The sequence below is a fragment of the Triturus cristatus genome, chromosome 6 (assembly GCF_964204655.1).
Source record: "Triturus cristatus chromosome 6, aTriCri1.1, whole genome shotgun sequence".
In the NCBI taxonomy this organism is placed as follows: domain Eukaryota; kingdom Metazoa; phylum Chordata; class Amphibia; order Caudata; family Salamandridae; genus Triturus; species Triturus cristatus.
In genome coordinates, this window is record NC_140589.1 from 1,467,496,409 (window position 1) to 1,467,521,021 (window position 24,613).

A 24,613-nucleotide genomic window follows, 5' to 3' on the forward strand; every position below is an offset into this window, starting at 1 on the left:
AACGCCCCTGCCCGCCAACACAAAGAAGTACCGACAGCAGGTAACGGTCAACGCATCGAGGGGCTCCGGGCGCCTTCCTCCGAGGGGGAAGAGGCCAGGCCCCTGAGCACCGCCACTATCCCCGAGAGCCAGGATACACCACCAGAGGCCAACGACCCCCTTCTGGACGAACCGACCGCTCCCGGCGAAGAATCCGGGCCTTCCGAGCCCTGACCGAACTCAGAGACTTGACAGAACTGGCCCCGTGGCCCTGCGAAGGGGGCCCCTCCCGTGAAGAGTTCTGCCAAGAACAATCCACCTGCCCGTCCCTCATTGGGCCCCGACAACAGGCCGAGGCCCAAGCAGCCAGCGACCGGACTGGCACCCACTGGGTATACTGGGAGAACGGACTGCTTTACAGCGAACAGAAGTCGGCCGAGCTGGGATCGGACCGGGTACTAGTCGTACCCCTACGCTTGCGAAATCTTCTCCTGGGCCTGGCCCATGATGTACCCCTGGCCGGACACTTAGGCCAGGATAAGACCTACCAGCGACTCGTCACCCACTTCTATTGGCCCAAGATGCGAGCAAATGTGGAGGCCCACTGCAAGTCCTGCCCCACGTGCCAGGCCAGCGGAAAGAGTGGGGGCAAGCGCAAGGCTCCGCTCCAACCCTTCCCCGTTGTCAGTACCCCTTTTGAGCGGGTAGGAAGCGACATGGTCAGACCCCTGGACCCCAAGACCGCCCAGGGCCACCGATTCATCCTCGTCCTGGTGGACCATGCCACCCGTTACCCCGAAGCCATCCCTCTCCGCACCGTGACGGCCCCCCGTGGTGGGCCGGGCCTTGATGGGGATCTTCTCCCGCATGGGGTTCCCCTGCGAAGTCGTGAGTGACCGGGGCACAAACTTTATCTCCCGCTATATGAAGTCCCTCTGGCAGCAGTGCGGAGTATCGTACAAATTCACCACCCCGTACCACCCCCAAGGAAACGGCCTAGTCGAGCGCTTTAACAAGACATTGAAGGGGATGATCATGGGCCTCGAGGAACCCCTACGCCGGAGGTGGGACGTCCTCCTCCCATGTCTCCTGTTCGCCTACCGGGAGGTTCCCCAAAAATCCCTGGGATTCAGCCCATTCGAACTGTTATACGGACACCCCGTCCGAGGACCCCTGAGCCTGGTCAAAGAGGGGTGGGAAGCAACCCCCCGGGGGACCCCTCCGGACGTGTTCCGTTACATCTTGGCGCTCCGCAACCAGACCCGAAAATTCAGGGAACTCGCAGAAGCAAACCTTTAGGCCAGTCAAGAAGAGATGAAGCGCTGGTATGACCAGAATGCTACGCTGGTCGAGTTTCAGCTGGGCCAACAAGTCTGGGTCATGACCCGGTGAGACCCTGCGCTCTCCAAGATAAATGGACTGGGCCCTACAAGGTGATCGAGCGGAAGAGCCAAGTCACATATCTCATCGATGTGCAGTCCCCGCGGAACCCCCTCCGGGTTCTCCACGTGAACCGCCTCAAGCCCCACTTTGTACGGACCGAATTAGGTCTACTCCTAGCCACCGACGATGGGGCCGAAGAAGACACCGAGCCCTTCCCAGACCCCTTGGGGGCGAAGGAAACCGATGGATCCGTGGAAGGAGTGAGACGGTCGACCGCCCTCACAGCCCAACAGACCGACGACTGCCGCCAGCTACTAGGGCAGTTCGCCGATCTCTTCTCCCTGACCCCTGGGGTCACCAGCTGGTGTGTCCACGACGTGACGTGAACACCGGAGACAGCCCGCCCGTGAGACATCGGGCCTACCGGGTCCCTGATCGGGTCCGGACCTGCATCCAGACCGAGGTAGCAAAGATGCTAGACCTCGGGGTGATTGAACCCTCCGACAGCCCTTGGGCCAGCCCGGTAGTCCTGGTTCCAAAAGCGACTACCCCGGGTGTTGCCCCCGAGCTGAGATTCTGCGTGGACTACCGAGGCCTCAATGTGGTCACCCGAGCAGACGCTCATCCTATCCCCCGTGCCGACGAACTCATTGACTGCCTTGGGGCCGCCTGCTACCTCAGCACCTTCGACCTGACCAGTGGGTACTGGCAGATTGCCCTCACCGAGGGAGCCAAGGAGCGCTCCGCCTTCTCCACTCCAGATGGGCACTACCGCTTTAGAGTGATGCCGTTCGGAATGAAAAATGCCCCGGCCACCTTCCAGCGGCTGGTGAACAGGGTCCTGGCCGGACTGGAGGGGTTCAGCGCGGCATACCTTGACATAGCAGTCTTCAGCTCCCAATGGACCGAGCACCTCCAGCACCTCCGTCAAGTCCTGCTGGCTCTGCGCCGGGCCGGCCTCACCATCAAAGCTAGCAAATGTCAGATTGGGCACGGCTCCGTAACTTAACTGGGGCACCAGGTGGGGAGTGGGCAGGTCGCCCCCCTCCAGCCGAAAAGCGACGCCATCTTGTCTTGGGAACCCCCTACAACCCAAACGGAAGTCCGAGCCTTCCTGGGCCTCACCGGCTACTACCGTAGGTTCATTAAAAACTATGGTAGCATCGCCGGCCCCCCTAACAGACCTAACCTCCAAGAAACACCCCAAGAAAATACACTGGACTCCCTCCTGCCAGAAGGCGTTCGACACCCTAAAGGCCGCAATGTGCGCGGCTCCGGTACTCAAAGCACCCGACTACAGGAGTTTGTGGTCCAGACAGACGCCTCGGAACACGGCATCGGGGCAGTCCTCTCGCAATATGACAACAAAGGCATAGATCAGCCCATCGCCTTCATCAGCCGAAGGTTGCTGCCCCGGGAACAGCGGTGGAGCACAATTGAACGAGAGACGTTTGCCGTAGTCTGGGCCCTCAAAAAGCTACGGCCCTACCTGTTCGGAACACACTGCGAGTGCAAACGGATCATCAACCCCTGCGGTGGTTGATGCAGATGTGAGGGGAAAACCCAAAGCGGCTACGCTGGTCCATCTCTCTCCAGGGGATGGATTTCACTGTGGAACATCGCCCCGGGACTGACCACGCCAACGCGGACGGCCTGTCCCAATTCTTCCGCTTCAGCGAGGAGAACTCCCAAGTGGATGGGTAGTTCTCCCTGCCTTTCAGCTGGGGGGGCACGTGTGAGACCGGCCTTGTGGCGTGGGCCCTCCCGACCAGCAAGTCACACTACCAACACGCCGAACCTCGTGGGCATGGCCTTTCCGCTTCCGTGGACCAACATCCCGAGGGCCGAACAGATCCCCAACACGCATGCCCGGCCGAGGGAGAACGACACCCCCCCCAAACCAGACCGAGAGGTGCCGACTCTCACACCTCTGGTCTCTTCCCCGAGGGAGGTTTCGATCGACTACCAGGCCCCCGTTGAGCGGGCGCCTCTCCTGCTGGGCGTCTGGAGTCCCTCCCAGACACATCTGAACAGATCAAGGGGTTGAGCGACAGGAAACCCCGACACCGCCCCCCAGGCACCAGACCCCTCTCCGCGAGGACCCCGGACTTCAAAGAGGAGGAGGAAGTATAACAAGGGGTGCTGAAGGGACGAGAGGCAGAGAAGACCTGGACTGACGAGAGACTGCTGACCTGGTCGCGGCTCGATCGCTCACCGAACAGAAGATCGCTATCCGAACTCTGAAACCACCTGAGCCCTGCGGACGCTGTAGCGGCTCCCCGAACTCTGAAACCATCCGAGCCCTGCTGACGCCGTCGCGGCTACCCGAACTCTGATCCATCTGAGCCCTGCTGACGCCGTCGCGGCTTCCTGAACTAAGACCCTCCGGTGCCTGCTGAGTGACTCGCGGCCCGCTCCTCCAAGAGAACCGGCAGAGATTGCCGAGAGAAGCAACATCCCCTCAGCTCGAGGATTGAGAGCTGTGCGCCGGATACCTCGCAGAGACACTGATTCAAAGACTGTCCCGCTACCCCTTTTTTCCCCTCATCACAAGATTGCTGCCGCTTGTGGCATTTACTTTGGTACCTGCTTACCGGATCATAAAGATCCCTGACAACTATCGATAAAGAATTATTACCGTATAAACGACCTACTGTGTGGTGTCCCTCTATCCGAAGAGAGGGAAAGCGCAGCGCGTGCGATCCTAGGTGCGAGACCCTGCCAGGCAGGGCCTCTCTGCTCTTGCTCGGCCTAATTCTGGGAAAGGTGGGCCCCAGGGTGGACGGGAGCACACTCCGCAGCCTCCCCGGGAACCGCTTGCCAACACTTAGTTTTTGGTCAAAAAGCGAGTAGTTCCAGCCAGAAGGAAGTTGTTCCTAGCCAATGGAATGTGAAGCACTGCCATCCAAGCAAACAGTAAACTCAGCACTGCTGTAACTAAACAAATAAGGTAGCGTTTGCTTTCCATACCTTATTGCAGCAGTGATTTTATAGGCTCAACATAAAGATGTGATGCAAGTGTTACTGAGCTACGGGTTGGACTCCGTGATAAGACAGCATATTGTGAAACAAGGCCTATCTATAATCAGCGCAGTTTTGCAATCAAATAGCGTAGATAACTTTCTTTTGGTGTGAAAACATATTTACATTTGTGAAAGAGGCTGTAAGGTGAGAATCCAATATCAAAGTCCTCAATGAGTCTGCAAATTGGACCTTACTCACCAGCAGAAGCCAGCGTTGTTGGCAGTGGAAACGAAGATATAGCGTTTGTGCCACCATCACTCAATATATAGAACTAAAAGCCACAGCAGAGGACCTTATGTTGGCGGGCTTCTGCCCATCAGATGTTACTAAGAAAACAAACTTAAAAGTTGAAAAACTGTTCACATTTTTAACATCCGGGCTACACGATGCAACACGTCATTTTGTATTGTTTTTATGATGGAGGGAAGAAGTGCATTTGGAAAAGGATGAAAAGGAGACCGATGAGGCAATACTGCTCATGGGATCAAATACTTGTGAATAAGTAGCGTTGCTCGTCTTTTTGAAACATTTGCCAATAGTGGGTGCCTGTGCAGAAATTCTGGTTTCATATCCTTATGGAACAAATGGCCAAAACGGATGTCAAACTAAATAGCTAATCAATTGCAGGAGAGCCAGGATCAATAAGATTGATCGAAGTTTGTGTTCCATTTAAAAGACAATTTGATGGTGTGGCCATGCTTTAGTGCTTCCAGCAAATGCTGCCCTCTGATAAAGAGGACATGTGGCGAAATTGTCCATATTGAAAATCAGAGGGCGCCTTGGAAAACACGAAGTCTGTACCATGGTTAGAGAAAGGAAGCAATTTAATTAACTTTTGAAGAGGATGGACAATTGGCAGACTATAAAATTTACATTAAAGTTTAGTGATTCAGATAGACAAGTGTGTCCAAGGTCAAAGTCAGTAATCTATCGGCGGCTGGAAGAAAAAAGTCTTAACCCCTAAACAAGCTTCACAGTGTAGCAGATTACCGTAATTGTCTTTGTATAAAAGAATCACTGAATGTAGGGATCAACTATTTACAGGGAGCCCCGCACACATCACTGCTGCTACTCTCTGGGTTGGACAGGAGGCAACATGAAACCGATAAAAGCAGAGCTATCCACCTACTCTGTTAAAGAGAACATCCTCTTTACAACAGAATGCGGGATGAGAAAGTGTACTCAACATGTCCGCACAACAATCAGCCGGTTGGATCTTCCTTTACAAACCGTAAAGAAAAAAACTACGAAGCTCAGATAAAAGGCTTGTAAATATACACAAAGACTGAAGTAGAAATTCAAGAAAGGCAGAGCCTTTTCTGAGCAAGGATCAAGTTTTTGGAATTCGTTCCTGAAACCTCCAAGGAACAAACTCAGTAGAAATGGGAACTCAATCACTTGCCAGAACTACAGCGACTAAAGAAACAAAATAAGAGACCTGTTCCAAGAGACCAATGGGCAGCATACATTTAATCAAACAAATCTATTACAATGTCCCACCTTTTCTCTGAGATTAGCTGCTCCCGGTTTTCAAGCGGGTACAGGATCAGAAAATACCTAGACAGGGACTATCTGATGCACTCTACAGCCAAAACTGAATCATCTTCACTCGGGATTTCGGAAACACCCAGCTTATCAATCAAGAATACAAAACAGTACACAAATTGGACTTCCCAGATGAAGCTCGATGCAGCCATAAAAGGCCTGTGGATAAACGTTTCCCCTGGAACAAAAAGTAGCCTGTGCTCAAAAGATAGTGACTGGTGTAAATGAAGAGAACCTGTCAGGTACCCAGTCATTGAACTTCATCAAGTCTTTAATGACTGAAATGCAGAAACAAAGGCCAAAATGCTTCGAGCCACCAAGGGGTGAAGTACGAGCTAATAAGTGCCCCCCCCCCCCCCCCAATTCGCCAAGCAGAGACAATTGTTTGCCACAAATATTGTCCAAGCGCTGCTGGGGATAATTACTACAGATTTGCAGTCTCCAAACAATGCTGAAAGCACAGAGCAGATATTCCAAGGTATTGCTCCATCACTTCTTGCACAAAAAGCATGGAAAGTAGGAAATAGCTGGGTGGAGTATCCAGATATGCATGTTTTTTTTTTTTCTACTACAGGCATTTAAACTAGCTATGGGTTTACTACATGGAAATCCTTTCATACCAGCCCACCCGCTTTTACATTTCAGTTGTAATCGGATTTCTCCTTGACAAAGCGGGCTATCCTCTGAGCAATAAACATAGGTTTTAATTATTATAATGGAGATTCTAGCATCTGCGATTACCTAAATAAGTATTTGAGAGCATCTACTAAACATTTGTAAGAGTACGGAAGGAGGGTGGAGGAGCCTAGCGCGCAACCAAGATGGCCGCGTAGGTGCGAGGCTCCCGAGGACCTCCGCGACCTCCTGAATTAATCCTGGCGACATCCTGTCCTTGTTGAGGGGACTGTGTTGGGGAACCGGAGCTGAGGCGCCACCTGCTTTTTGGGCTCGAATCGGACCCCGAACGCCAGTGGGAGCATCGATCGAAGGTTGCGGCCTTCTCCTCGCCGGCCCCCCGGATTGGAGTAGTGGGGCGATCCGGGGACAAAGTGAATAACAGCGGCGAGCGGGGCTGGGCGACTCGCGTACCCCGCACTTTCACTTTCGCTTTTGCGCCCTCCTAGCTCTCAAGCGGGGTCGGGCTGCGGAGCGGGTGCGGTGGTGTGGCTTTGTCCAGGAGCCCGGTTGACCCGCCGGCGGTGGGTTGACCCGCGGTTCGGTGGTCGCCCCCGCCCCCCCCCTGGCACCCGTGATTTGGTATAGCGGCCCGTTTGGGGAGCTTGGCACGACGGTGGAGAAGCCAGCATGTCCACCAAACAAGATGGCGACCGGGCGAAGGTGAAGACGACCCGCCGTGGCACGGCGCACCAGGCTAACAGTATGGACCGCTACACGCTCCAGAAGGGTTCTCCGGAGACATCGCGTGCATCCCCGGTGGGCCCGACGGAGGCATCTGCTCATCCGGTGGATCTGACCCTCCGGGACGTCATGGGCGCCATCGCAGAGATGAAGGCCTCGGTGGACCAGCGTTTCGACACCTTAGCGCAAAAAATAGACTCGGTCCTGGTGGATGTGAGCCTTGTGAGGGCAGACTTGTCCAAAACAAACGACCGAGTCGACTCCCTGGCCCACACCACAACGAGCCTCACGACAGACGTGGTGGCCCTCCAGAAGGAGGTGCGCCGGCTTGGCCAGGCGAGCGCCCTGATGGACCGGCGACTGGAGGACTCCGAGGGTCGGGCCCGGAGGAATAATGTCCGTATTGTGGGGGTGCCGGAGGGACGAGAGGCGGAGGCGGCGGATCTTTTCGTGGAAGAGTTGATCCAGACCCATCTCCAGCCCCGGGGGCTGAGTAAGTTTTTTGCGGTGGAGCGTGCTCACCGGGTCCCCGGGGGCAGACCTAAGACTGGTGCCCCGCCGCGGCCTCTCATTGCCCGGATTTTTAATTTTCGGGACAGAGATGCTATTCTCCAGACCTCCAGACAACAGGGACCGGTCAAGCTTGACAACATGGAGATACATTTCTACCCAGACTTTACTCCGGCGGTCCAGAAGCAGAGACAGAGCTTTCTTGGTGTTAAACGTCGCCTACGGGACCTGAACCTTAAGTACTCAATGCTTTTTCCAGCTAAGCTGAGGGTGGAGGTGGATGGTCGCACGCACTTCTTTGACCGGCCCGAGGCGGCTGGGGACTGGTTGGACACTCTGCCTGGAGATCGGGGCCGGGGGGGCGGGGGGGCGCGGCTGGCGAGGAGGGCCCGCCGGATCAGAATTGAGGGGTGACTGAATAGGCCTTGCTCTGGACGTTGTTCCTTCACCATTTATTGATTGCGTATGTTCCCCTCCTATGGAGGTCGTGTGGGGTCTGTTGGGGGCTTCCCTCCTCCTCTGGGGGACTAGTTAGTATTTAGCTATGGGGCGACAGGCACACTGCACTTTGGGGGGGCTGTCTGGGCTCATGCAGGGGTGCAGGGAGGGGGGGGGGGGGGGGGGGGGGGGGAGTTCTGTTGGGACCGGGGGGTGGGGGGGGTGTGTTTGTTAGCACCGCAGGGCAAACCCGCTACTATGTTGTTGTTTTTAGGATGCTCGATGGGGGACGACCGATTGTTTCGACGTATGATGGGGGGTAGGGATTTGACTGTATTGTCATGGAATGTTAACGGCCTGGGGGATAGGATTAAGCGTGGTGTGGTCCTGCAGTACTTAAAACGTATTTCACCAGATGTTGTCTTCCTGCAGGAGACGCACCTTATAGGTAACTCCTTTCATGCAATGAATCGGCGGGGATATCGTTTGGCGGCCCATTCCGGCTTCACTTCGGGCTCGCGGGGGGGTGGGTATTATGATCAAGAACTCGCTCCCGTTGGAGATTGATGAGGTGCGCCATGATGAGAGGGGACGCTACACGGTTCTAGTGGGAAGAATGGAGGGCAGAGTGTTTATCTTTGTATCAGTGTACGTCCCGCCTGGGTTACAAGCCACCACATTCGCGGACCTGGGGCGCCTCCTTCTGGACCTTCCGAGTGGCCTGCTGGTGGTTGGAGGGGACTTTAATGCGGTAGCCTCTGGATCTATGGATCGCCATCCCCCTAGGGACCTCCCCCGGGCACAGGCGTGGCTGCCCGGCCTTCTGGACACGCTGGGCCTGGTGGATTGCTGGCGATTAAAGCATCCCGCATTGCGACAGTACACTTTCCACTCGGGTGCCCATGGTAGCCTCTCGCGGCTTGATTACATCCTTGTCCCGGCGGCCCATGCAGGGAGGGTGGGGGAGGTGCGCCATCTGGCGCGGGGTATCTCAGACCACTCCCCATTGTTGTTGCATTTCGATGTCTTCCCGAGGGGGGATGGCAGGGTGGCCCCAATCAATGCATGGTATTTGCGCGACCCCACCATTCGTGCCGATTTGATCAAATCCTTACAGCGATATTTCGACGAGAATGTGGGGTCGGTCTCTTCGGCCATCTCCCTGTGGGAGGCTTTCAAGGTAGTCCTTAGAGGGGAGGCCCTCTCCTTTATCTCCCATGCCCGGCGGCGCGAGCGGGAGGAGGTGACCCGGGTAGAGGCCGAGATTGCAGAACTGGAGGGTGACCTGGGGAGCGGGGTAACAGACGCCAAGTTGCATGTTCTACACCTAAAGCAGGCGGCCTATCGGGCCCTCGTTACGGAGGCGGCCAGGGGCCTCAGTAGAGAGCAGCAGGGGCGATTGTATGATGTGGGTGATAAGGCTGGCAAATTGATTGCGTGGTTGGATAGGAGGGAGAGAGCGAGCCGCGTGGTGCCTTTGATTGAGTGTTGATGGTGCGCGTGTCACTGAGCCGGAAGCCATTGTCTCCTGCTTCGCGGATTATTTCCGCGAAGTCTACTCCCCGGTTTCCCCCTGCTCGGAGGAAGATTCCCATGCCCTGCTTCGGGACATCGCACTGCCCTCCCTTACGGTGGAGGACAGGGATTCGCTGGACGCCCCTCCCACCTCGGACGAAATTGCCTTGGCTATTCGCTCGGTTGCATCCGGCAAGGCCATGGGCCCCATTGGTATTCCCATCGAGCTATACAAGCTACGCCCGGATGTGTTGGCGCCCCACCTGCGCGCGATGTTCCTGGCGGCCCACTCGCAGGGTTCCCTCCCGCTGGACCAGCGTCTGGCCACAATTGTGGTGATCCACAAGGAGGGGAAGCCCCGTGAACGGGTCACATCCTATAGGCCGATTTCGCTCTTGAACGCGGAGCCCAAAATCCTCGCCAAGGTGTTGGCCAACCGGTTGGTTGGCGTGGTGGGCGATTTGGTCCACCAAGACCAATCTGGCTTTATACCGCACCGCAACACGGCGCTCAATCTGCGGCGCTTACACGGGGTGCTCGCGCGTGTCCCATTTGTGCGGGAGCCGGCCATCTTGGCGTCCTTGGACGCCACCATGGCGTTTGATACGCTTGAATGGCCATACATCTGGGCGATGCTGGCGAAATTCAGGTTTGGCCCGGGTTTCATTAGCTGGGTCAAATTGCTATACTCGGGCCCATTGGCGCAGGTGGTAGTGAATGGGCGAGTCTCAGCCCCATTCGCGCTGGGGCGGGGTACGCGACAGGGTTGCCCCCTGTCGCCTCTCCTGTTTGCCCTGGCCCTGGAGCCCCTGGCGGAGTGGCTGCGGTGGCACCCTTCTATCCGTGGTCTCCGCTGGACCCCCGAGCATGAGGACCGTGTGTCCCTCTACGCTGACGATATCCTTCTGTATCTCGCCTCCCCGCGTAAATCACTGATCGTCCTGGTTGATGTTTTGCGCTCATTCGGTCGCAACTCAGGCCTGGTCATCAACTGGGCGAAATCCTGTGTCTACGTGCTTTCCGGGGAGGCTCCGGTCCTACCACGGGACTGTCCGATCCAGATTGCCTCTCAAGGTTTTCGGTACCTGGGTATCTATATCACTCTTGACCCGGAGGCCCGCTATGAACGGAATTTGCTACCCCCCCTCCAGCGCTTGAGGGAGGACGTGGTGCGCTGGCGGCGTCTGCCGCTCTCGCCGCTCGGCCGAGCGGCCTTGTTTAAAATGATGTCCCTGCCGCGCTTCCTCTACGCCCTCCAGAATACTATGGACTTGGTCCCGGCACGCTATTTCCGTGAGGTGGAGGGCCTCCAGCGGCGCCTGTTCTGGGACGGGAGGCCGCGCATTGCTCTGGCTAAATTGACGCTCCCGTGGTACGATGGGGGGGGGTCGCCCTCCCGGACATTAAACGGTATTACTGGGCCTCCCAACTAGCTGCAATTAATCATGGCCTTTACGGGCCCGCCTTGAACCCGGCATTTGAGATGGATAAGATGCTCCTACCCGGTGGCGATTACAATCGCGCGCTCTACTCTGGCGCGTCCGACTCCAGTTTGACGGGACCGACGCGTGTCATGGTGCGTGTCTGGCACGCGGCTAATGCAGCTATGGGGTGGAAGGACCGTTTGACCCGGGCGTCACCGCTGTATGCGTCTGAGAGGTTGGGCTCCCTGTGGAAGTCGAAGGGCTTCGAGAAGTGGGACACGATCGGAATCAGCACGGTGGGAGATCTCTGGACGAGGGGGGGATTCAAAACTTTTGAGACGCTGCAGGCGGAGTTTCAGCTGCAAGGCAGTGAGTACTTTCGGTACCTACAAGTCCGCCACGCGCTGGGCTCCGTCTTCCCGGATGTCGCATCCATTCCGGAGTCTTCCCCCCTGGAGGACAGAGTGCTGGATGGCCATGTACCAGACAGCACGATCTCCCTCATATACAAAAAACTGATCAACGATAGATCGTGCCTGCTGACTAGTCTCCGCGAGGCCTGGGTTGCCGACGGGCTGGAGCTGGACGACGAGGATTGGATTTTCGCGGTGGCCTCTCCGAAAGAGGTGGCCATCCCGGCTCGCCTTCGTTTCGTCCAGCTCAAGATCCTTCACCGGGTGTACGTGACGGGGCCAAGGCTTCTGCGTATGGGTTTTGCTGGTGACGGAATGTGTAAGCGTGGCTGTGGTGCGTTGGCGACTTTCATGCATATACTGTGGGAGTGCCCGAAGGTGGAGCGATTCTGGCGTGGTGTGCATGAGGTCCTGCGTGTGGTGACGCGTGTCACGCTGCTGCCTGAAGCGAGGAGATGCTTGCTGAATGTATGGGAACCGAATGACTATTCGGTCCCGCAGACGCGGTGGGTGACTCTGGGATACATGATAGCTAAGCGTGACATTGCTCAATTGTGGGGATCCCAGAGGCCCCCTGCGGTGTCGGCCTGGAAGGAGCATATGGATTGGTGTATGTTTCGTGAAAAGGTGGTGTATGTGGCGAGGGGTAAGCCTGGGGCGTGGGTGAAACTCTGGGGCCCCTGGAACGCCTACCGCGGGGGTATTTGTGAGCCACCACTGCTACCGGCTGCCTCGCCTGCTCCGTCTCCCTAGACTGCCCCCCTCCCTCGGCCGCGGGCGCGCGGTCCCCCAGTCCCTGATCTACTCCCATTCCCCTCCTCAGAGTTCTGCTGCTGGTTTGGATCCCCCACTTATGGAGCACGTGCTGTCACTTTGGATCGCGGGTTGCCTTGCGGGTGTGGTTTTTTGGTGTTGTTTTGTTTTAAGAAAAGGGAACCGTACTGTGGGCTTGGAGCTGTGTGGCCTGCACCATTGACTACTCCTGTTTCACTGCTCTGCACTGCCGAGAGACTTTTACTGTATCTATGCAATATGCTTTTGTCATTCTAGCGGCCGGCCGGGTGGTTGTAGGCCCATACCTGTAACTTTTACAAACTGCAATAAACGGTTTCAAAAAATAAATAAATAAATAAAAATAAAAGAGTACGGAAGTAAAGGAGAAAAAAAAAGCAAAAAAATAAAAAGCAGCTTTCATGCATGCCCGTTAACGGTTTTCACACTATCCAGAAGCCAGAGCAAACAGACTGGCTTGCTGAACCCAAAAGACTACTCTCCATGGAGGTTCACTTTACATTTATGCTGCAGCCCATGGAAAGGACTTCATCCTTTCTCAAACACAAAGGGTGGAGAGCAAAGGCGAGACAAGGAGTAGAAAAGGCAAATATTAAGAAAGACCCTCAACTAGGAGGGGAGATGGATAATATGTGGTCTAATAGTCTGTACACTACATGGGGGCAAGGGTTTGAATGTTAAGTGTATCCCCCACCTAATTTGCATCCATAACAGATACTAAGGAAGCACAATGGCCATACTCGCATTGGCCACAGATTTATTTAAAGACTGCCCAACTAGGCTCACTCCAAAAAACTGCAGCAAACATTCAAATCAAAATGTGGCCAACACAAGGCACTCGCATTACTGAGCGCCCTATGTTCTAGCAAACATACGATAAATAAGAGTGCCACTCCACAGCCTGTGCAGTTAGCCATCCATGTGGGCAATGATTTATGAGTGTTAGTCATATGCAAGTGGGTCGCCAGCTTCCCAAATGGCAATATCTTGTGCTCTGATTGTTTTGCTCATATGATCAAGGTCCATATGGACATGATGAAGTGTAAGCATTCTAGGTGGACTAAGTACCTACTGCATTGGAGGGGGAAGGGGCAGAGATCAGAACTCCTGACCTTTGAATAAAACTACTCGCGCATAACTGAGCTGTATCTCGCTTCTTCAGGATACACACTCCAGATCAGACACACAAGTGATGGAGGCTTGAACATGCAGTGCTGGTGGTAGGCTCTTCAGTGTTCCAACATGCCAAACAATTTGTTGGCTTGGCCCAAATGCAAATTTCCCAAACTTCAGCATGAAAAAAGCAATACCCACACATGTGTCTGCAACTCACGAATTACCTTTCAGCAGTGGGAAAGCAGAGTCCTCAAGTTCCATAACTACACCCTCCATCGCAGTCATCATGGGAGTGATGTCCAACATAAGGAGGGAAAGGGGCTGCAGATAGAAGGCACATATTAAGGCAAATAAAGGAAGAGCTCATACACTATGGCGTATAGTAAATGCAGGGGAAAACTGTAGCTAGCAGGAGCAATACATTGGACATTATTAACAGCCACTTATTTACCAAGCACGGGTATATGTACAAAAAGAATGGAAAAATGAAGTCACAAAAAAAGCGCAGTTTTTTAAAAACTATTTTATTTGGGCTCTTAGAAAAAGCATGAACTTCTCACAAATGGCAGTTCAATGCTGTACACAGCAACAAACTACGCAGCCAACATAAGACTACAGTACTGAACAGCTTGAATTTAGAAAGAAAAAACCTCAAGTCAGCGCTAGTGGAGTAACTTAGAGGACAATGGACTTAGAAGTGGATTTTGGCAGAAGTTCTCCCCCCCCCCCCCCCCAATAGAAGCGGAGATTAACTAAATGTATGTGTCTTGTAAATGTATGTGTCTTTGTAAAGCGCACTGCTGCCCTGAGGCGTCGTGGCGCTGTAGACCGCTGGGGAACCCGTCCTGGCTATCCCTGTGAGATGGTCCCTCGTGGGTATCTCCAAGGTGAAACCAGGCATCCCCGGCGAATGTGGGGGGCCGTTGTGGAGATGAGGCAAGCTAATGCCCAGAGTTGCCGAGTGTGTTCCTGGTTAGAGTAGGTACCGAGGCGAGAATTATCGAGTCCGTTTTGACCCTGGTCCACGACCCTGCCGCGTCGGGAATTGAACCCTGGTCCCTGGCCGATTCTCTGCTTGCGGATCTGCCGCCTCTAACCAGTGGGCCACACCTCTCCACCTATGAGTGGTGGTTAGGTAATGGTTACTTGAAGAACTGCTCTGAATGGCGACCAGGACTCTTGGAGGGCAGCGAATAAGCTCTCCGTCAATAACGCAACAGCCTTCAGAGTGCATAAGAGAGAAGAACTTGATTTTTAGCCGTATGGAGGCCGAAACCATGCTGGGCCAGCATTTTTGTCGATTAGATGTTAAGACAGATGGGGAAGAGATTGAATCAGAGAGCCGAGGGATATGGCAAAGTATGCTAGGAGAGTTGGATCCTAGGGGTGTGTGGGTCCACTCATGAATGGAGTGAGTCAGCATTCCTCTGTGAAGGACAAATTCTGTTGTTGCTGGATTGAGTTTTAGAAAAAAAATCCGAACTTTCAGGCTTGACATACAGCTAAGATTCAACTTAAGGAAGTCATTAAGGTGATACTTAGGTTTGTGCAAAGTTCTCCTTGGTTGAAGCTACACATTGTGTTTCAGATGCCCTTACCCCACAGGAAATCGGGCATAATCTTCTCTATGTAGCTTTTGACAGCAGAACATCTTCCCGAATGCTCAAGTGCACTATGATGTGTTCATAATGTGTACCTACTTTGAGTGGCATCTGGCATTCGCTCTAGCCTTCCTCCCCCCCCCCCCCCCCCCCCCGGCACACTGTTTCAAGAGGGTGGCAAGTCTTCTGGTTCAATCTACCAACACTAAAAAAACATCACCATAAGAACAGCAGAAAATAACTTCTGTTTTTCTACTACATTTAGGTGCAGGTGAAACCACTTTAGTGATCACCCCTTTCTATTGGTTTATATCTAGGATATTATACAAAGTCGATAAGGAATGGCTTGCGATTTGGATCTGCGCAAAAAAAATAAAAAATTAATGTTGGATTTTTTTACTAAAACATATTTTTAATGTGCGAGTGCATGTTGTAAGACACAGTAGAGCCCAAGGTAATGTGCATGGTTCAGAATTGGTCTTTTTAAAACTCAATATCCGCCATTGTCTTAGTAAAAAGAGTTGCCCGGATTCAAACATTTCCTTGTTAAATTCGAAATCTTCCAGCAGATGACACGCCCCTTTAAATACCAGCCCTGGCTTTTGTGCAAGATTGCGATGCATTACTAGGGGAACCACTGAATAACGATTTGTGTTGTGCATTTGACTGCTAGCATCAGCACGTTTAGTCATAACATCTAATTGTGTGTGTTTTGTAAGAGTCTGCTACCCAAGAAAATTAGAAAAACCACAATTGCTTTAACAGAACATATGTTGCAATGTCTGGTCCACCATCACCTCGGTCAACGTATTTGAGAAAGCATAAGACACGATAAAGAACGTCAAATCTCATTTAAGGGGCTTGTTACACACACAAACGAGTTGGCCAAATTAGTTTGCTTGAAGGGGCAATTTCGCTCACAGCAAGGAATCAGCGCCTTATCTTTAGTCTGCATTTCATTGAGAAGAGTAAATGATGTTCGAGTTAAACGATATACAGCAAGCAATAGCTGTATTGGTACATCACGTTATGCAAACCGATTTATCACATTGCCTTGTGGACCTGTGTATCAGTGTCCCACTGCCTCGGTGCGCCGGGTATGTTGGTGGCATTGCAAAGGTTCTCTACCTCACAGGCAGCTAATTTGATTGTGAGAGCCGGTGTACCGATAGATGTAGGGCCTTGCACAAAAGGCCATTTAGTAAAAAAACGCTTCTAGTGCCCGATTTCCTTAGCAGTAGAGCGGATGCAACAGATCCGAGGTAATGGTGTGCGTCTAGCAAAGAGAGTGAGCTGCCAAGACACCCTACTCCTTATGGGGTTCCCCATTTACACTTGGTTTTTGTGTGTCACAGTGCCTTTCCTAGGTCATTTCGTGGCGCTATATTGGCCTTCCCTAGGACAGAAATGTATGTCACCATAGGGGCAACGAGAGAATGATTAAACAAAAAAAAAAAAAATATATATTTTTTTTTTAAATCGACTTTTTTGCTAAGTTTTAAAAAAAAGCACACACACCTTAGCCTATCAAAAAACATGTATAATTATTTGTTGGTGATGCAGGAATAATCAAAGACCCCCCCCCCCCCCATTTACACATAGCCCCCTTAATAGTTTCTGAAAGCCGTTGAAATGCAGAGTACCGTCAGTTTTTCGGGATGTGCAGGTAGAAACTAATTTACAAAGAAAAGTGAAGTGAACATAGTTTCTGCAAATCGTTACCTTAACGGACCTTAGCCCTGCTCCTCGAGAACGTAATCTGTTGTTCGTGGAGACAGAGTTGATGAAGTTTGGCAGTTGTGAGAGAAGAGCACCAAGGTATTACTACAAAAAGGTGAGACTCGCAGCGAGTTAGAACAATCAATCCATGTTTTAAATGCCATTTGAAACCAATTTCTTCACTCGTTTTCTTAGTGATGCAAGGTCATGTGTGGGGTTGGGGCTCATATTGTGGCCTCAAGTATCGCAGACTTGCTGTTAATAAATTAGATTACCAGAACCCATTAGGAGGCTATACTTAGCACACACGTTATCCAATTTCTGGTAGGAGAGGCTTACGGCAGTTAACGTATCTCACAGTATCAGGATAGCAATTTATTGTTCATTCTGGTCAGCCTCATATTATCAACCACGTGCCGAGCGAACGAACCCTCTCCTGCACTATTCACACGTGTCCTGCCGGTCTGGGATCTGCAACTATACTGCACTTTATTTTGCCATTTCCACTTCAATATGGCAATTCACCCAAATCTCATCTGAAGGAATTAACATTAGGCAATATCTCATAGTATTGATAACAGTAGCGTCATTGCCACCCAAACACTGACCGAGTTTCAAACTTGGGTTGTAATCGCTAAGAATGGTCATATCGGTTTACAATAAACCTGAACTTGACTTATTGAAATTCCGAGGGAATATTATTATACAGCCATGTAAACCCACAGCCAGCCTCAATCGGTGGAATCCCAATCCTCAAACTTAATCTGGTGTGCATTATAGGGAGCAAGCACAAGGAGATGATGGACGGAGCGCTGAAACTTTTCAGACACCCACCCCCAGTCCCAGATCTGGGTTGAATCCATCATCGTTCTTTAGCTCACTTTGCCACCCCAGTTCAGACTCCGCTATATGCAAATCAGTCTTGACCAGGTTTCTCACAACAGTCCAGCCTGTACTGCCAAGCCTGGTCTTCCCTGGACCAGAAACAAGCATCCTGGGACCAGTTTCGGGGTAACACATCACCCCTATCCTATCTTCGATGGCTTCCCATCGAGGCAAGATCTATTTACAGAACTGCCTGCATCACCCACAAAGCCTTGCACACTTTCTCCCCTAATTACCTGGCGAATAAACTGAAAAATGTCTGGAGGCTTGAGACCCTCTCGGAATGCAGAAAAGTTTCTGCTTGAGCCCCCCTCTCCTTCAAAAGGGAAAGATTGATGGCGCAATCGTTCTCAGGTAATGCAATGAGAATCTGGAACTCGCTTCCTCCATTGCTCCGTGCCACCACCTCTATCCGGATCTTCAAAGCGGACCTCAAATCTCTTCTCTTCCAAAGACACTTTCAGAACTAATACCTTTATTCTCAGACCCCTCTAGAAAGTTCGTTCATCATTGTAAATTTTTTATATTTTCTTGTACATTCCTTACCCTTGCTTGATGTGTTGGATATTATGTTCCTGCCTTCTATGGTTTTATCCTACCTCTTCTAGTCTCCTGTTTATTTTAACGTTCTATTTTTGTAACATTTCTCTCATGTAACGTAACTGGTTCTATTGTACAGCGCTCCGACACCTTCAGGTAAAGTCTGCGCTATATAAAAATGCATTCAATAAAATAAACTCCCCCCCAAAAAAAAAAATCATTTAGACTAGCTTGAATCCAGTGGAAAAAGTGAGCAAGGGACCCATGTCTGGGCATTCCCTGCCAACTTAGGAGGCACAAAGCAAACACAAGAAGATGGACGGAGCGCTGACACTTTTCAGACACTCACCCCCAGTCACGATTAGATCTGGGTTGAATCCATCATAGTGGTTTGGCTCACTTCACCACCCCTGTTCGGTCCCACCCATATGCTGGATAGTTAAGCCTGGAGGGTCAAGACTGATTTGCATATGGCTGGGTCTTAACTGGGGTGGCGAAGTGAGATAAAGAACAGATTCTACCCAGATCTAATAGGGGGCGAGGGAGGGGGGGGGGGGGGTAGTGTCTGAAAACTTTCGGCGCTCTGTCCATCATATCCTAGCCAGATGCTGCCCCAAAAGGTAGGTACACTTTGGGCCAAACACGCTTTTTAATCCACAGGGCATTTTCCTGGTGGGTTGTAGCCTGGTTTCGAAAGGACAGGCCTGCCACTGGTGATGGTCACTTTTCACAGAGGGGGAAGGAATAAAAAAAGATGGCAGGTGGGGCTTGCTTGAGCATTTCTTTGCCAGAAAGGCTTTTGGTTCACCATTCCAGCCTGCATAGGGTCCCCATTTGCACTGGTTAGCCAAGTGCCCCTTCTGAGTGAATATGCGACGCTCCCTTTCAAGGGCAGCGTTCCGCACAAGATGAAGATAAAAGCTGCAATAGGTAGTCAAGTCTCACCTTTTGCTGCCCCTTTCTACTGAAAGTGACAATCCCTTACCAACTCTTATCTGGCCCTACTAATCACTTTTCTGTCAGAGACTTTTCACTTCCTAATCATCCTGCACTTTGATCACCGTTTCTCCACGGTCGGCTGTTAGTTCCATCGCTAGGATACTTCCTCACCTCAGGCAACGGTAGGTACTCGCAGCCCGTACCATCTATGCATGTTACTCTAGGGTATTCAGATACATACAGTGCGTGAAATGGAAAAAGTAAAAAAATACCGGTACTCTCCCTCAAAATAAAAAGACTGCTGGTACTCCGTACCGGCCCATTTAAAGACGTGATACAAACACATCGCTGTGTGTCAATGATGGTGTTGCCAAACTTCAGGGCAGTTATGTACTGATCAAATATTTACCTAATTTTAGAATGTAAGATTTATTTATTTTAAATTGGGTGCCCTTTGAAGATATTACTTGTAAACATATGCACCTAAATGTCCGAGGAACATGGGAGATGCTCTACAGCTGCAACAAATAGAACTGCCAGGGCACCGCAGGACGGTAGGCCATTTTCCAGGAATCACTGCTGGGCCTGCCACAGATCCACCCTCAATGACACTGCGGAGTTAGTCAGCTGCAAGGTGGACAAGTCTTATAGTTCATAAACTAGAGCCACTTAGTATCTGCCATTCTTCACTTTATCGCCAAAAGAACAGCAGGCTCTAGAACACTTCCAATTCTTAAATAAAATAAAAAAATAAGCCCTTGAGAGGGGAAAAGAACATGATCTCAGAGCCACAATACTGTACCAGTAACTAACTGCTTATGCGGCCAGAATACTCCGTCTGAGCATCACAATAGCTTCTGGATCCAAGACACACCTACAGTAAGTGGAGAAGTCAGCATAGCAAGGATATAAAGGACTTAAAATAAACTAAAGACACCACCACTAACAGAAGAGCCAGGCTATCTGCAAGTGTCTTGCTGTCAAATACAATGTTCAAAGCAAGAAAAAAATCCGAATATATATCGTTTATTTCTGAATTTTGAAGTCTGCTTCTGGCCCTTCTACGCTCTATATTCATGCACGATGTTGTGCAGAACAAAATGTCCACATTAAGTTTCATCTTCAATTTGTATGTTTTTCAGATATTAAAGCAGACTTGGGAGTCCAGAAGGACCTCCAGTAACGAGGTTAACATTAAAGATTTTAGTTTTAATCCCTAGAGTTTCTACAGTGAGCGTTTAAACAATAATCTGTGTTATTGCTTCAAATCTAAGAAAGCTGAAATGCTGCGTCAGCGCACCAGTATTGGTAAACTCATGATTGTACGGATTGAGAACAACTAGTGCCAAGAGTTCCAGAAGATAGCGAAAATGGGCTTTATGACTTGCATCTGGCTCACAAGGACAACCACTGCTAGGCCATGAACTAGAAATATGGACTTTGACATACTTTTTTTTAACCTTTATCATTTTATTAACAATGCACATAAATTAGGATACATAGATGTGCAGGTACATTACTCGCAGGCTCGGAAAGAAAAATAAAGCAAGCATACTAAAAGCATATATAAACAGATACATTCCGTTATCAAGCATGTCTGATGGCCATCCTCAAGTGTGTTACTGATTTTCTGCTTCCCTGTTCCTATGCCCCATTTGCCAGTCTAGTACTAGTGTGCTACCGACTTTTAGCCATACTTCACACAGTAACCAACCCTGTTAAATGTACATTTGAAGGGTTGACCCTCCAGCGGTTCAGTCAAGTTTTAAAAATTAAGGGTTCAGCAGTCCGACGAGCTTGCTGCACCAGTATAAAGCCATGGGATTGCACTTCAATATTCCCCTTCTACCACTGAAGAAGTCAGATATCACATTCTGTATTTCTTCCGATTGTGTAGCCTTCAGAGCAAATAGATGGGTGTGGGAGTTTCCAGTGTAAAAGAGATTAACCGGATTTGGTTTTTGAAAGGAGGTGGTAAGTCAGTCTAAGAGTTCTCCAAGTTACTTTGAGGCCTGAGCCCAATTACCTCAAGAAATAACCATCTCTGACCTCTAGAACCATCAAATAGCCTTTCCATAGGTTACAGAAACATACTGCCCGCTTCTTAATGTAAGATGCAAATAATCAGAATATTGCATCCCTATACGACACACAAGTAAAACATCTCTGCTGGCAGAGGTTCTTGGCCACTTGCAGCACCTGGCGAGTGGAGCAGAGTATGGCGAGAACGCACACAAAGACCAAACTATGAATTTTGGCAATGCGTCAATTCAAAACTGGACGAGTGAGCAGGCGAGGAACCTAAATACTTAGAACGAAAAGTTAGTATTTAAGTAAAATCACGATTCTGCCCTATAATCTCACTTTGAAGTGATCCTACCATATCATCTGCTCAATACAGCCAGTGAGATCTAACAAGATTTTGTTGGGAACTCGGGACAACAAAGCAACGTGGACTACCAAAAAGAAAAAAAAAAAAAAAAAAACACACACACCACAAACACACACACAGATAGTTTCACTCACAAAAAGAAAAAAGTACAAGTAGTAATAACTATATTTTATGGGACCCACTGAGAGTGTGAGATAGAGAGGAAAGGCCTTGCATTTTATTCAGAGGCTTCCAGCTGAAGTTTGATTCTACACACATCACATGTAACTTTGGGAACATTAAAGACAACTTTCAATAATAATTTCAGTTTTGGGCAGATCAGTAAATATTTTCCAGAAGTATCACACTGAGGAAGTTTATAAAGTATGGTGCAGATACACTGTAGGTTAACCACATTTTAACTACACACAGGAGCAAAGATTTTTAACCAGGCCTTCAAATCCACATAACAGCACTCATGCTGCTGTCAGCATCGCCATATCTAAACGAGCAGCAAAGCAACCTTGACCGTTTGCCCGGTTTCCCCTCGGACTCTTTGTACCTAAAGGCATGTTTGAAACCAACAACTAAAGCATAAGGTTTACACAGCTAAACATTAACTTAGTCTTGTATTTTTGATGGGACCGGATTTAATGATCGCATGGACACAGGCTGGAGAACAGTGAAGTCAGACGTCAACTCAAATGAGAAGCGGTCAACCAACAATCTGATACAACAAAGGATCACACACACACGTTACCTGCTCCTTGCCAAAGACATCTCCCTTGGCTATAGATTGCAGCAACGAGTAGGCGATCTGACCAGCAGCGCCAGTCACCAAAACACGTATCGGTTCACACTGTAAAAAAAAAAAGGAAAAATCCATAAAAACACCATGCATGCATACTATACAGCCTAGCATTTTCTGATCTTGTAAACAAATACATATGCTTACTTCAAAGGGAGAGGGAGCTGTCCAATAAAAATAGCTGACTTAAATTCTGGACAAATCCCCATAGGAAAAAAATAAAAAAAAACACACACAACACAATCTTTCTCACGTTGGATTGGCTGGGGGAATTCAAGATCAAATATGTACAAGCTACAATCCTCCATATATTATAAAGGGAACCATTTATCCGCTTCTTCACTGCTACACTGTGGGATCAATGGAAAAATTGAACTAGTGCTCTTAGTACAATGAAAAACACGTTTGTAAATAACACTTGTCAGCTTAAGTGATATAGTAAATGTAAACTTGTGTTATAAAAGCGTGGATCAGGAACCAGGAGCAGTTCTGTCAAAAATGCTAAACACCAGCCCTGCTCATTGTTCCTCCGTCTTTCCCTCCATTCGGAGTCTCTATGGTCTCATTCTGTGTCTGTGGTCTTTCTCCATCACCTCTGCTTATGCCCTTTGATGAAAGCAACTCTAGGGAACTGAAGAATGAATAACTGAAGCGCTAGCCTCCAATGGCTCTAGCCACCACGAGACCCACTCCACCCCTCCCCAACACAATGAGATAAGTGGACCGGCCCGGATATCTTGCATACATTTGTGAAAACACTTACTCGAAGCTAAAATTGTCTAATAGAAGACAACCACTGATGCTGCGGGAGGACACCTTCAACTGAAATTCGCTACAACACGGACTGCTAGCTCGAAATACTAAATGTATTTTCTTCACTTTACAGAACAGTGTGCTTTAAATAATCTCACTTCAAGGAAGGAAGAGCAATGGTCAGTTTAAGGACCAAATAAAACGAATATATGAACCTCTTGCGGTCGGAATTCGAAGTTTGGGTCCTAGATGAGAGCAGGCAGCTACCTGGATCTCAAAATCTGGTTCGGAATATAGGGAGGAGGTAATCCGGAAAAGATTAGGTGCGTTAGTTAGGCAAAAGTCACTGTAAACTAGACGGGGTTTTTTTGTTTGTTTTTTTTAACACTAAGAAAGGTCTGCAAAACCCAACAAGCACATTTGTAATTGTCAGATCACCCGGTGGGGAAGGACGTTAATGGTTACCCAACTCCGTGGTACACCTGTTGTCCACCTTGAAAGGAGGAAGGGTTGAATAAACCACCTGGGATTCGAACCTCTGGCCATGAGGATCCATACAGCTCCCTGAAGAGGATGCACCGGTGCCAAGGCACCAGACCCATCTACGAAACTTAAATTAAAGCTGTAATGACGACAACCCCCCCCCCCCCCCCCCCCGTCTAAGGCAAACCAGGACTAATTGAACAGGAAACGTAAGTCTGGGCACAAGGTGACCATGAGCATGGAAAAAACACACACCAATAATTATAAACAGCCATTGTTTCTTAAAAAACTAGTCTCATGAAAAGGGAAGGAGCCTGCGCTGCATGAGAAGTCTCTGCTACTTGTTTACACCAATCCACTTATTTTGCTTTACAATTCATTGAATTTCCATATTAAATGGATCATATGCTTCGGAAAGCAAGCAAACAGTATAAAACATATTTTGTAAGCACCAAGAAACATCAGAAAATGCAGACCACTGTGTTTTTGTAATATTGATTCCACATAAACCTCCAAGGAAACGGAGATCATATCCACAAGGCAATCTCTGAAAATGTATCAATGCAACAGATCACCTTGTTCTGCATTCAGAATAATCTGTACATCCCCTGGCAGATCAGCAAGCAGGGGCTTGTAATGCAGTGCCATCACCCATGCTGGCCTTATGCCAGGCCCTGCTGTGTGTTCTAAGGGGAAGGGCCCTTAATATGCATGACCTGAGACAAAAGGTTATTCTTCACTCATCCGTGATAGAAGACTCACTTGAGCACGAACAACATGAACAAATACCAATACATTTTGTTACTGTGCCAAACGGTTACAGTACATTTAACCGTTGCACCTATTTTGCCATTTGAAAGAAAAGTTGCACAAGTCAAACGTGGTACATCAAAAACGCCACTTCTTAACGAGGGGCGATCATGTGTAAATCAGATCTATTCAGGGGACCCACATTAAATCTAAATATGTGTGAGTGGGGGTGAGGTGAGATGGCAACTGCCTCTCCTATATAGAGA

The 24,613-nt window shown here is 49.9% G+C and overlaps 1 protein-coding gene across 1 annotated transcript in view; it reads right to left on the minus strand.

The window, feature by feature from the left end:
* The window catches only part of MDH1 (malate dehydrogenase 1), a 73,932-nt gene that overhangs the window by 48,446 nt on the left and 873 nt on the right, over nucleotides 1-24,613 (minus strand). Inside the window, exons 2-3 of the mRNA XM_085612552.1 lie at nucleotides 22,314-22,412; nucleotides 13,723-13,819 (exon numbers count right to left, since the gene is read on the minus strand). Coding sequence (XP_085468678.1) covers nucleotides 13,723-13,819; nucleotides 22,314-22,412 — 196 coding nt within the window. The remainder of the gene's footprint in view (nucleotides 1-13,722; nucleotides 13,820-22,313; nucleotides 22,413-24,613) is intronic.